Below are 14,400 nucleotides of genomic sequence, written 5' to 3'. Positions count from 1 at the left end.
CTCAATTAACCTCCCCCAATCATGCCATTCTTCACCCAGAGTTAATAATCCTATCTTTGGAGCTCCCATGCTACTTCTTACATTCCTCATTAGAAACTCATCACGCTGTATCATAATTATCTCTATACATTCCAATCTAACAATTAGACTATGAACCTAAGAAAATAGGAATAGCTTTAAACACACACACACACACACACATACACACACACACAAAACAACAACAACCAAAACCAAAAACAAAACAAACAAACCTCTTTCTTGCCCTCACCGGTTTGACTAAATGGATAGAGCATCGGCCTGCAGACAGAAGGATCCCGGGTTCGGTTCTGGTTAAGGGCCTGTACCTCAGTTGCAGGCTCCTCCCAGGCCCCGGCCCTGGTTGAGGCATGTGCAGGAGGCAACCAATCAATGCGTTTCTCTCACATTGATATTTCTTTCTGTCTTTCGCTCTCTTCTACTCTCTCTAAAAATCAATGGAAAAATATCCTTGGGTGAGGATTAAAAAATAAAAACAAAGAAAAATAAACACACAACTTTTTCTTGTCCCTATGTCTGGCATATAGTAGCCAGGTAATAAATGAACAAGGTACATTACTATTTATTATGTGTTGTTTCATTTACTCCTGTTCCTTCCTTATATATTCTATTTCAGAGCCTTATTACGTCTGAGTTCTTATTGGCAATACATTCCTGATAGCGTTCCCGCTGGTTACCTTTCTTTCCAGTGGTGGATTAATTTCTCCAAAACACAGTTCTGAGCCTGGCTCTTCTCTATTCAAAAACATCCTTGATTCCTCGGCAGTTACCAAGTAATGTATAGATTCTTTAACTCTGGAATTTCAGAGTGCCCATCATCTGGATAATTTCATTCTAACTTGCATGATTTCCCTACACCAAACCAAATTATGTTATTTCTTGTTCTCTCAAATCACACAAAATCTCTGTACATCTGACTACTGAAATGCCCCACCTTTCCCTCCATAACTACCTGCCAAAATCTCACCTTCTTCAAATCAAAGTTGATCACCCTTATTAAGCCTTCCTTGATTTGGTACATGAGTGAAAACTACAACTCTTCCGAAATCCGAGAACATTATGGTTTTACCTCTTTTGGGGTATTTAATCCATTCTGCTCAGTTCTACTGTGATTTAGACACATCTTAGCTCATCTATAATTTCCCTGACAACATCAACAACTCTTCCTTATAGAACTACTAGAGGCCCGGTGCACAAAAATTTGTGCACTCAGCGGGGAGAGGGGGTCCCTCAGCCCGGCCTGTGCCCTCTCGCAGTCTGGGACCCCTCAGGAGATAACGACCTGCTGGCTTAGGCCTGCTCCCTGGTGGCAGAGGGCAGGCCCAATCCCTAGGTGCAGCCCCTGGTCAGGCTCAGAGCAGGGCCGATTGGGGAGTTGGGGCACCGCCCCCTGTCATGCACAGCGCAGGGCGGATCGGGAGGTTGCGATGCCACCCCTAGTCACGCTCAGGGTAGGGCCTATTGGGGGGTTGGGGCACCGTCCCCTGTCACACTCAAGGCAGGGTCGATAGGGAAGTTGCGGTGCCACCCCCTGTGATGCACAGAGCAGGGCCGATCAGGGGGTTGGGGCGCTGCCCCCTGTGATGCACAGAGCAGGGCCGATCAGGGGGTTGGGGCGCTGACCCTGTCATGCACAGAGCAGGGCCCATCAGGGGGGTTGGGGCTCTGTACCCTGTCACACACAGAGCAGGGCCCATCAGGGGTTTGGGAAGCTCCCCCCTGTCATGCACAGAGCAGGGTCAATCAGGGGTTTGGGGAGCTCCCCCCTGTCATGCACAGAGCAGGGTCAATCAGGGGTTTGGGAAGCTCCTCCCTGTCAAGCACAGAGCAGGGCCAATAGGGGAGTTGGGGCACTGCCTCCTGTCACACACAGAGCAGGGCCCGTGGGGGGGGGGAGTTGGGGCGCTGCACCCTGTCACACACAGAGCAGGGCCGATCAGGGGGTTGGGGCGCCGCCACTGTCACACTCAGGGCAGGGCCGATGGGGAGGTTATGGCTCTACCCCATCTCCCATAGAGCAGGGCCCGTGGGGTGGGTTGGGGCACCGCCCTCTATCACCCACAGAGCAGGGCCGATCAGGGGGTTGGGGTGCTGCCCCGTCACACACAGAGCCGCAGGGCAATCAGGGTGTTTGGGCGCTGCCCCGTCACGCTGATCCCGGTGCCGGGAGGCCTTCCGGCTCCGCTGATCCTGCCCGGCAGGGTCACAGATCCGGGGCTCAGACCACAGACAGCCTTGCCTGCTGCCACCTGCCTTCAGTATGCAAATTAGCCACCATCTTGTTGCTTCAGGGTGGGGGTCCCGCTTGGGTGCCTGGCCAGCCTGGATGAGGGGATGATGGCTGTTTGCAGCTGGTCACACCCCCTTCAGGGTGGGGGTCACCACTGGGGTGCCTGGCCAGTCTGGGTGAGGGGCTGAGGGCCGTTTTCAGGCTGGCGGGCGACTGAAGCTCCAAACCTCTCCTTTTTTTCTTTTTTTTTATTCTGGCATTTATTTACCTTATTTATTTACCTATGGCTGTCACTGGAGCTGAGAGCCGACTTTCTCTCTGAGGCTCGGCTGAAAGCAGGTTTCTGGCCTTTGTTTTCTGTATTCGAAACAATGTTGCGACTCCAGCTCTGAGATCCCGGCTGACTGACAGGAGGTTTCTGGGGTTTTGTTTATCTTCTATAAATGTTACAATGTTTCCAACTGAAGCTCAGAGGCCGGCAAGGCAGGCGGGGAACGCTGGAGTCCTCTGTCACTGAAGGAAGCAAGCCTCCCTGTTCGCATCAGCTGCCTGGCTGCCGGCCGCCATCTTGGCTGACAGTTAATTTGCATATCTCCCTGATTAGCCAATGGGAAGGGTAGCGGTCGCATGCTAATTACCATGTTTCTCTTTTATTAGTGTAGATGCCTGTTTCATACCTGGCAGGTGCTTAACAAATTTAGTTTGGTGCATTATTAAAATAATACAAAGACTGGGTTATAAAACCTATCTCTCAGGCATTTAAAAGAAATTAATGTGAAGTCAAACTAATTGAAGAACTTCACAATCCCCCCTAAGGCTCTATTACACAGTGGCAATTAAAAACCAGTTTTGGAAAAAACTGTCCTTAACTGGCCCATATCTTAAGAAGTCAGGTCAACCTAAGATGGAAAAATCATCTAAACTGATAGTAATCATCACAGAGTGACAGCCAGTGTTAAACGCGAGGCTAAGTGTTTAACATGCCTAATTTTCTTAGTTCTGACAAACCTCCAAGGCAGATAAAGCTATTCCACATTCTATCCTTGAACAGATTTCAGCCAACAGCAGTTCAACAGTTTGCCCAATGCTAGGTATCTTTTGAATGGCAGAACCAAGATCCCTACCAAACTAGAAACATTTACCAAAAGACTAAAGCTCCCTATGAAGGAGTTACAGTGGATTCTCATCATTTAAAAGGGCTTCATCTATGGCAGCAAACCAGTGTCCTGCAAGAAGTTTTAAACCATGCAACACCTATTTAGTCAGAGGCACTGACCTCTTTTCTGTTAGACTGTCAAATAAAAAAATGACAACAGCCAATACAATAATAGCTCTCTGGTGTGAATGAATCAAAAATACACCTATATTTTTGTCAGATCAGCAAAATATAATATTTTTTGTGGTGTGCCGCCAAATTTTAGTTATTAGTTTATGTGTGTCATGAGATGAAAAAGGTTGAAATCACTATCTATGGCATAGTTCAACACTATCACGAATTACTGAATCTATACTGCATAACTAAGGACAGGACCCCGTTACCCGTGAGCCAATTCAGCCAAAGGCATTATTGCGTGACTGGGTAGGAAAACCAGCATTAACACTAAATTCCCGTGCCTGTACCTTTATAATGTTTAGGGAGCACTATGTACAAGTATAAATGCTACACTGCATGTTTAAATCAAATAACAATTTTAGGAATTCCTTCAATTGATCTTCGTTCTCACAACAAAGTTTACCACTAGGTGGCAGAAGTATAACATTAAGGAGGTGATGTTTCTACAATGCTTTATAAATGAAGCCTGACATTTCCCAACTCCTTTTTATAGTAACATAAAATCGTGTTAAACAGCTTAGAGTTTAAAAAAATATTTTGTCACTTTTAGAGTGGCTAGTTACAAAGAAATGATTTTAAATAAAAAATTAATCTCACTTATTGAAAATACATTATATATTAAATATCATAATATGCAGATTCCAACCTTTTTGTACTCAATAATCGCCACAGCTTAAACTATCTTTGCACATGAAAACAGAACTATACTATCAATACATTAAAAAAAAACACTAGACATTAAGATACAATAGACTGAAATTTAATTTTGTGTAATGCTATCTATACAAGGTAAATAAAAACTGCTTTTAACCCATGAAGGTTGGAATTCTTGCATTTTGCAAGGTGTTTCTTATTTTTATTTGTTTCATTTTGTTTGTATTTTGTTTCTTTTTTTTTTAAATATATTTTATTGATTTTTTTTACAGAGAGGAAGGGAGAGAGACACAGTCAGAAACATCGATGGAAAGAAACATCGATCAGCTGCCTCCTGCACATCCCCCACTGGGGATGTGCCCACAACCCAGGTACATGCCCTTGACCGGAATCGAACCTGGGACCTTTCAGTCCGCAGGCCGACGCTCTATCCACTGAGCCAAACCAGTTTCGGTATGTATTTTGTTTCTAAATGTCAAAATAAAAGAGAAAGTCTGGGTCTTCTAGCTTCCAGAATTATAACAAAATAAATTTCTGTTGTTTAAGCAAAAATAAATAATTAATAAATAAATGAATAAGAGAAAGTTTTAGGTTATGTTTTACAAGCACTTCCCTTCAAGTAAAACTAAAGCTCTCCAATACATAAAATAAAAATTGGGCAAAATTATCATTATATTTTTCTCTTTTTGACATTTACATTAAAAGTACAAGAGGAAGCTTGATGTGCTATATAAGAATTTTGAGGATATAAATACAACTTAAAAATGTGATGACTATCTTGAGGCAAATTTGTAGAATTACTTATCAATATATATGGAATTTTAATAACTTGTGTCCATCTGCTTTCTATATTTGGTGGTCCCTTGTGGGTAGAAATTAAATCATATATAATTAAGAATAACAAATATACCTGATCAAATCACTGGGGAAGTAACTAAGTTAGAAATTAACCCTTGCATGGCCCTGACTGGGTAACTCAATTGGTTAGAGCAGCCGTGGGCAAACTACGGCCCGAGGGCCGGATCCGGCCTGTTTGAAATGAATAAAACTAAAAACAAAAAGACCGTACCCTTTTATGTAATGATGTTTACTTTGAATTTATATTAGTTCACACAAACACTCCATCCATGCTTTTGTTCCGGCCCCCCTGTCCAGTTTAAGAACCCATTGTGGCCCTTGAGTCAAAAGGTTTGCCCACCCCTGGGTTAGAGTATTGCTCCGATACACCAAGGTTGTGGGTTCGATCCCTGGTCAGGGCACATACAAGAATCAACCAATGAATAGATAAATAAGTGGAACAACAAATTAATGTTTCTCTCCCTCCCAAATTAATTTTTTTTTAAAAGAAACTAACCCTTGCATATATTCACTTAATATGCACTCAGGAATAAAATATTTTAATGATTATTTACTAATTTTGTTAAACAAAAAATAAAATCTCCACCTTAACATAAAAACCCTCTAGACCTATGCAAATCATTTTATGTATGGGAAGTAGGGGGGTGGGAAGGATAGTCCCAAACCCTCAGTGTGACAGTTCAGGGTGTCTGGTGGAAGGAATTGTGCTTCATCTCATCATCCAGGAAGGAGTGAAGCCCTGACTGGTTCAGGTCTTGGCCAATTACATAAAGCAGAGCTAGCAGCACTGGAATGCCTTCCCAAAGCTGGCAGCGAGTCCTGTGTCCTCACAACTGTTCCACAAGGCTTCTTTGGAAATCTGCAAATGAACAAATGGTGCTCATATAGAAGACTTCTGGAAGACATACTGTCCCTGAGGTCTCATATAAACCTAGGTCCACAAAGTGATGCCAACTCACTGCTCTGGCTGCCCAGGGTTCCTTCAGGCTGATTTACTGATATATCTGAAAGTCATCTGCAACAGGCTTTGCTTTCTAAGTCTCTCCGTAAAGCAAAGGTAAAAAATGGACTGTCCATACATCAAAATAAAAAGCTTCTGCACAAGAAAGCAAAATAAACCATTAAAACAACAAGGTACCACCTAACACCTGTCAGAATGGCTACTATCAACAAATGATAAGTGCTAGTGAGGATGTCGAGAAAAGGGAGCCCTAGTGCACTGCTGGTGGAAATGCAGACTGATGCAGCCATTATGGAAAACAGTATGGAGTTTCCTCAAAAAATTAAATATGGAACTGCCATTTGACCCAGTGATCCCACTTCTAGGAACATATCCTATGAAACCCGAAGCACCAATCAGAAAGAATGTATGCACCACTATGTTCATAGCAGCACAATTTACAATGGCTAAGATCTGGAAACAGCCCAAGTGCCCATCAATAGATGAGTAGATAAAAAAAGCTGTGGTATATTTATACCATGGAATACTATGCAGCAGTAAAAAAGAAGGATCTCTTACCCTTAGAGACAGCATGGAGGGACCTGGAGAGTATCATGCTAAGTGAAATGAGGCAGTCAGAGAAAGACAAGTACCACATGATCTCACTCGTATGTGGAATCTAATGAACAAAATAAACTAATGAACGGAGTGGATCCAAGAACATGGAAGCCTGGAAGAGAGTGTGGAATCTCAGAGAGAAGGCAAGGGAGGGTGGGTAGATGGGAGCGAATCAATCAAAGACCTTGCATGCATATTGTATAACCCACGGACACAGACAATAGGGTGGTGAAGGCCTGGGGTGGGGGGGCAGGGACGGGCTGGAGGGGATCAATGGGGGGATAAAAGAGAAGGGACATATGTGATACTTTCAACAATAAAGATTTTTTTTAAATGGACACTCCAAAAGCTCTCCAGCTTCCAAAAGATATAGCATAATCATTTATCAGCAGCATTAATCCAAAACTGAGTTCCTCTTTAGGGATCGGGGGAAGAAATAGTTGCTAGGGGATTATTTTCTATGGCAAGCACCAATTTACACCTGTAAAACAGTCTAGAAATATATGTGAAGAATAATTTGCAATATGTACACATGAATGCATTTGCTCATCTTTCAGCTCTGTAAGGTAATATTACCGAATGCATTTATAAAGTGAAAATTATACAGTGAGGTAAGTTGTCTGGCTTGACAGGATATGAAAAGAACATTGCTTTTGTAGCCTTGACAGTTATTAGCTGATTCAATTCATGAGATGCTTATGTTCTCCTCTAAAAATAAGTTCAATAACCATCATAAAAGTTGCTTTGAACCAGCATTGCTCAGGGCTTGACAGGTATCAAACTGCACATATCTAATTCATTCCCAGGAAGTAAAACAGACTTAGAACACGTAATGGTCTCTTAACAAAAAGAATCTCATTTATATGCACTCAGTGGAAAAGGATACAGAAACCATTTAAAATATAAAGAGAAGTATGTGGGTAATAACAAATGTATCAAAAATAAAAACTTTGAGAGCCCCTATTAGCTGCTTGGAATGGAAGACAGGTCTTTTTCAACTACCCCACCCCCACCCCCAATCTAGCACATAGTTGGTTCTCAATAAGTATCTTTTGAATATATGGTGTGGTAAGTGCCATCCCAAGAAATTTCCTACATTAGTCATTCATTTCAAAAGAGATAAAGATGACTGCTGAATGTGGTAAGCAGCAGGTTGACAAGAATAACTGTAATGGTAGGACAATCAGCAGAGTCCGCCTGCTCCTGTGGTTAAGTTAAAGAAAAAGAGTAAACGCCAAGGAAAGCACCTGTGCACCTGGGCAACCTCCAGCGAGGGCGAAGGGGGCGCTGTCCCAAGCACCCGTCCTGCCTCCGGGAGTGTACAAGAGGGCCCCGCCCTGCCCTTACCTCCTCCTCCTTTTCTTCAGGACCCGAAGCCTCACCGAGGCTCAGCTGAGGGTGGCTTCTGGACCCGCTGTCCTCACTGCCGTTGTTACACGTGGCTGGCACCAAATCCGGGAAGGGCACAGGACCTTCTGCCCTTTCGTTACTGTCCACTGAGCTCAGGGACAGCGCGCTGAGGTTGTTGGGGTCCTTCCCTGATGGGCTCTGGGGGCTAGGGGGCTTGGGGGCGGTGGGCCTTAGAGGCGTGGGCTGCTCGGGTTCCCATGTAAACTGGCTGCCAGGTTTTGGCTCAAGGGAGTCTTTGCGCGCTGCTTCCTGGGCGGGCGGGCTTGGCAACGCGCTGCCGGTGCAAGGACCGCCGCTCTGGGCCTCGAGAGGAAACACCGCGGTCTCCACGTCCACGTGGGGGCCCCGCGGGCCTGCTGGGCTGAAGTCCGGGGCCGGGCCGGCCCTCCTGCTCTCCGGCTCCGCGCTGCTGGACGCCCGGCGCGAGTAGTCGTCGTGCAGGCGGCTGCGGGGCCCCGGACGCGGGGCGTCGCCAGGGCAGGGCGCCTCGCTCTTGGGACGCTCTCGCTTCCAGGCCGCGTCCGTGGCGCTGCTCACCAGCCTGAGGACCCGGTCGAAGTCCTTGGCCCTGATGGGGCTCTTCCAGCGTTTCGTCCTCCGCTCCGACCCGCCGAGCTTCTCCGAGTCGGCAGAGCAGCTGCTCAGCGTCCGTCGGGGCGCCGGCCGGTCGGGCACCGTCCTGAGGTCGGCCAGGTTGGAGGCGGACTTCCTCTTGAAGGAGCTCTTCCTCAGGAAGCTCAGGTTGTCGGTGCTCTTGCTTCTCCGGTAGGCGACGCTGTTGATCTCCGAGTCCTTCACGAGGATGGCGCACACCGGGGGCTCCGGGAGGCCCGGGGACTCGGGCGGGCCCGGCGGCTCCGGCTCCGCGTCTCGGAGGCTGATGCGGCCCAGGCCGTAGGCGCGGCGCAGGCTGCGGGAGCGGTGCGTGCTCCTCTGGAAGGCGTCGTCCGCCTCCTCGGGGTCCGAGCCGTCGGAGACGGGCCCAGGCTGGGGGGGCCCGCCCGCGGGGATGGCCACGGCCGCCCCGTTGGGGAGGGCAGGGCCCACATCAGGCTCCGAGGCCTCCTCCTTGGCTGCATCGGAGCCCTCTCGGTTTTGAATTCCTTGGAAGACGGAGGACTTCAGTTTTTTAAAGGATCCCATCTTCCGGAAGGAGGCCAGGGCGTTCCAGGTGGAGGAGTGCCCCATCAGCACCACAGAGCGGGGCCGCTCGGGGTGGGCGCCCGTCCTCTTCCTGCTCACGGAGAAGAGGCGCACGAACTTGGCGGGGCCCGGCCTGGAGTCCTGGGCTTCTGCGTCTCCGCCGCCGCATCCTCCGTTCTGACAGGCTGGGTAGGTCACCGTGCCGGGGTCTGTGGGATCCGAGACTGAACAGGGGATCGCAGCAACTCGCCCGTGGCCGTTCTGGGCTGTGGTCATGTTCTAGGAGCTGGAAGCCCGTGGCCACCGGGCGGCGCGGCTCAACCCCACGTGCGCACCTGTGTCCACTGGTCCCAGGTGCAGACCTTCATCTCTGAGGCTGCTGCCCACCTGGCTTTCACACCTGCTTTGCACATCAGGCTCCTTCTCAGTTGTGGCCACTGCCTGCAGCAGAAAACAAAGCAGGATTTAGCCATTGCCCCCACGGAAAAGCCTTTAAAACAGGGGCTAGTTATTTTGTTTAATAACTGCTAATAGACAAAAAAAGGCATGCCCCATAAATGAGCTGATCAAGCAAAAAGTTATACATTAAGTTCAAATTTTACTTTTTTTCTAATTCATTTCACAAATTAAAGGGAAAAATGCAAATATACATTCCTTTAAAAAAAAGATAATTATGGGTTGTGCATTCAATATAATGGTAAACTCCTGAATTTATTGAAACTTGTTTAAATAAAAGTTTTGAAAAACTGCTGGAATAAAAAAGCCAAGGCATCATTCAAGACTGTCTTCTCTTTATTTAAAGAAGAAGAAATTTTGGCCAGGCTGGTATGGCTCAGTGGTTGAGCCTCGACCTATGAATCAGGAGGTCATGGTTCAATTCAGGGTCAGGGCACATCCAGGGGTTGCTGGCTCAATCCCCAGTGGGGGGTGTGCAGGAGGCAGCCAATCAATGATTCTCATGATTGATATTTCTATCTCTCCCTTACTCTCTGAAATCAATAAAAATATATTTTAAAAATAAAAAAATTTTGGTTTTAATAATTTAAAAAGCAACAATTTCAAAATGTGTCACAGCAAAATGTCAACTTAAGTGTAAAACAGCTAATGGGCAGACTGAGTGCTTAGTATGCACAAGAACTAGTGCAAGATGCTCTCAGCTGCTTACTGTCTACAGAATACCCCAAAACTCTAATCAGAGAGCTACAAAATGCTACAGGGACATGAGTGGGAGGGACCAAGCTGAGGTTGCATTAGGTCAACTTTGTGAAGGAAATCACAGTGAGGGGCTTCTGTCAACAGTATTCTAACTGGCTGAGGAATGGAGAGAGACAGGAATACTGAAGTACTAGAAATTCAGAAACAAAAATTTAAATACTGCACCGTCTTCCTTCTTGCACATGTCCTGAAGCCCAGCACACACCTGTGTCCATGTTGTCTCCCCTCCTCCCCTGCCCCCAGCCCCAAGTGAAAAGCCTGCTTTCCTTAACTCTTTCCATCAAGCCAAGTCCTCCACAGCCTTCAAAAGCCAGCTTAAATGGTACAGTCCCCTGTTCTCAATTAATGACTGGTGAATGAATGAAGGATCATGATAATAACCCTAAAAGGCTACCATTTATTAAGTACTTACTATATATCAGGCCCTTGTACTAAGTGCTTTAGAAACAACACGCTACAGAGTACTCAGGCAAACCTAAGAGGTAAATAGAATGATTTTCATTTCATAGATAATCAAATGGATGCTTGGCAGACTAGGTAATCTGTCAAGGGACCCTGCAGCTGCCCGCCCCCCGCCCCCCCCCCTTGCTTCAAACTCATGAACAAACGGAAAGGCAGAGGTGGGACAGGCAATGCAGGTGTCTGACTCCAAGTTTAGTGCCTCATGACATAATCCTGATTTAAGTCAAACCCCAGAAGTCCTTATGGCACCAGTCCTTATGACTCCAAAGGTAAAATTAAAAGCAAAAGGTCCTAGATTCAATTCCGGTTAAGAGCACATGCCTGGGTTGCCGGCTTGATCCCCAGTGTGGGGCATGCAGGGGGCAGCCAGTCAATGATTCTCATCATTGATGTTTCTCTCTCTCCCTTTCCCTTCCTCTCTGAAGTCAATAAAAATATGTTTTTAAAAAATTAAAAGCAAAAGAGAAGACGAGAAATTTGTATAAAGACCTTGAGATTTAACTTAGCCTTTTTGAGTGCAGAAGAAAATCTGACTTCATGCGAAGAGGCCTGCTTGGCTTCTTTTCAAATTCTCAGATGGGTTCATATTTATTTGCCCCTATGTCATGCCCAGTTAAAAATGATGCTCATGGCCAGCCATAGCTAGAGGGCTGATTCCATCTGAGACCAGGTACAATACAGAGACTTCAACCCCTGGAGCCTTTCTGATGTTCACTCACCCAATTCTATTAATCAGAAGCTGATGGGGCTACCACATGCTCTCTGCAGTTTAATGTTCTAAAGGAGCAATTGGGGGCTTGAAGAGCTGTAGGTTGCAAATTTATGAGCCACATAAGCTAAGTCTTGAATCACCCCAGCACTGAGGCTGGATGTGACATCTAACCAGTTGCAAAATGAATCCAACACTTAGCATCCTGTGTTTGTTTCAGCTTTTTAGATTCTTGAAATAATGAAGTCAGTCTATACAGAGTCAAGTCCAATCCCAGGTACTGACAGGCAACATATCTATAATAATAAAAGCATAATATGCTAATTAGACCAGACAGATGAACAACCTTCCAGACGTCATTCGGGAAGAAGCTGTGGCAGCAGGGGCCAAGGCAGAGGCAGTTAGGGGCAATCAGGCAGGCAGGCAGAGTGGTTAGGGACAATCAGGCAGGCAGGCAAGCAGTTAGGGGCAATCAAGCAGGCAGGTGAGCAGTTAAGGGAAATCAGGCAGGCAGGCAGAGTGGTTAGGGGCAATCAGGCAGGCAGGCAAGCAGTTAGGGGCGATCAGGCAGGCAGGCAGGCAGGCAAGCAGTTAGGAGCCAGCTGTCCTGGATTGCGAGAGGGAGGTCCGACTGCCCCACAGGGATCGGGCCTAAACCAGCAGTTGGACATCCCCCGAGCGGGTCCCAGATTGCAAGAGGGTACAGGCCAGGCTGAGGGACCCCCGCCCCCCATGCACGAATTTCGTGCACCAGGCCTCTAGTGGAGGAGTAATGGTCTTCTTATGATTTATACTGGATACAGAAAAACAGGCAGGAGCCCTTATTGTATAATCTGGCTGGACAAAAACAGATTACTAACACAACTAGAGGGCACTAGGAGACCTTTTATAACCCAGGATGAAACTGTGTTAAACTGATCCAAAGGGCTCAAGGGGTAGAGGAAAGTGCTTGGTAAAATGTTGGGTAGTTTGAGCATGTTCTATGAAAGACATGAAGCCAGGCCTAGGTTCTAAACTCAGTATTGTCACATGAATCTTAAGTAAAGTCATTTCAGGAATCTGTGCTTCAGTGTCATCTATAAAAGAAGTGCCAACATTTATGTATATATCAGCCAACTAATCAATTCACGAGCCTATATTGGGCACAAAGATCTGTGTGGGCCCTGTGATGAATTCAAGGCAATGACAAGGTGATGGTCTATTCCAGATAGGAAACTGGCATGAGCAAAGAAGAGTAAGGAATATAGGTATGATTGGGAGGCAGTATATTTGGGTGGCCAGCTATCCCAATTAGCCCAGCAGTGAGATATTTTCCATGATGTGAGACTCTCATGGCTGAAACTGGGAAAGTTCTTAGCAAACTGGGATGACTGGCCACCCTACATTAAGTAAAATAATATAGTTGGAAGGATGGCTTGATGTAATATAGTAGTAGAAATAAAGGTGAAAACAGGCTAAGCCTACACACCATTAGTCTAATACTTTAAGACTGTCTGCAGGTGTCACCTTCTTTAGGAATTCCTTCCTGATTCCACTCAAATAAATTAATCCCTTACTCTGTGGGTTACAGATGTCCCCCAAGTTGCTTTACCCAAACATATTACAATGATAGATTTATATGGCTGCCTTCAGAACAAGACTGTGAACTCTTAAGCAGTAAAAACGATGTACTTTGCACACTTATTTAAAACTAGAGGCCCGATGCACAAAGATTCATGCAAGAATGGGCCTTCCTTCCCCTGGCTGCCAGCACCACCTTTGCTCTGGCCGGAGCCACCTTTGCACCTTTCCACACTGCCCAGAGGCCTGGAGTGGCTGGGGCGGTGCAGAACGTGTGTCCTGCCCCGCCCCCGGCCGCTTGGTGCCTGTGTATGCAAATTAACCCTCCATCTTTGTTGGGTTAATTTGCATACTCACTCCTGATTGGCTGGTGGGCATCACAAAGGTACAGTCAATTTGCATCTTTCTCTTTTATTAGTATAGATTATCTTAATGTGAAATTTTATCAAGTTCTCCTGCCTTCTCAATATCTGTACCAAGGTAACGATTCATTACTATATACCACTATTATTTTTCCAATGTGAAGATGTTTAGATTTTTTACAACACTAAGAAGTCTAAGTAAAACTTAAGTTTTAGGATGGAGATCCAGTAAAATACATGCAGAAAATCAGTTTCTAATTGGGGCAACATACTTTTCAAAAAATCATTGCCTTACTATTTCGTTCATATAGCTGAACAATGTGATTGTTGTGTGCTACTTGGAATGAAACTGAAAATCACGGAAGAAAGCTTTTCCTGGAATTTCCAAGTAACACCAAGTTGCATTTTTTAGAACTAACACTTTGACCTCTATTAACAAGGATTGCAATTCAGTCAGTGGTTTTGTAGCAAGGCTTGTAAATTGTGGAAACTCTGCCAGAGATATTTATGAACAGAACTACAAGAAAGACTTTTAGATGGGAATATTGTGAAATCCATTGTCTACAAGCTAGGTTCTGGGGTGTATGAACTTTAGAATAGAACATTTTAGTCATAATGAGAATTCTCTGAAAACAACTATGACCAGTACTTGTTAAATAAGAACTTGTACTTGAATTTGAAATTCAGGAATATATATCAAGTTAAATGTACAAACAAGAAGGTTTTTGTTGTAAATTATAGAAACTACAACACTGAAAAACAAACATTGAAATCTAATGGTAAAGGATTGAAATCTGAAATGCTAAAGGAGTGAAAGTATAGATCCTTGAATCACAGCACTATAGAGCTAAGGAGCATGTGATCACT

At 45.5% G+C, this 14,400-nt stretch overlaps 1 protein-coding gene across 6 annotated transcripts in view; it reads right to left on the bottom strand.

Annotated features, from left to right (window-relative positions):
• SPATA13 (spermatogenesis associated 13) overlaps window positions 1-14,400 on the bottom strand; it is a 357,606-nt gene that overhangs the window by 79,492 nt on the left and 263,714 nt on the right. For all 6 annotated transcript variants that reach the window (XM_070409466.1, XM_070409465.1, XM_070409463.1 and 3 more), the window contains one exon: window positions 8,020-9,666. In XM_070409466.1, coding sequence (XP_070265567.1) covers window positions 8,020-9,501 — 1,482 coding nt within the window. In that variant the 5' untranslated portion in view covers window positions 9,502-9,666. The remainder of the gene's footprint in view (window positions 1-8,019; window positions 9,667-14,400) is intronic.

Source organism: Myotis yumanensis, unplaced genomic scaffold (genome assembly GCF_028538775.1).
Source record: "Myotis yumanensis isolate MYYU_CA2020_CCGP unplaced genomic scaffold, mMyoYum1.0.hap1 SCAF_3, whole genome shotgun sequence".
Taxonomy (NCBI): domain Eukaryota; kingdom Metazoa; phylum Chordata; class Mammalia; order Chiroptera; family Vespertilionidae; genus Myotis; species Myotis yumanensis.
This window is presented reverse-complemented; position numbering and strand designations above follow the sequence as displayed.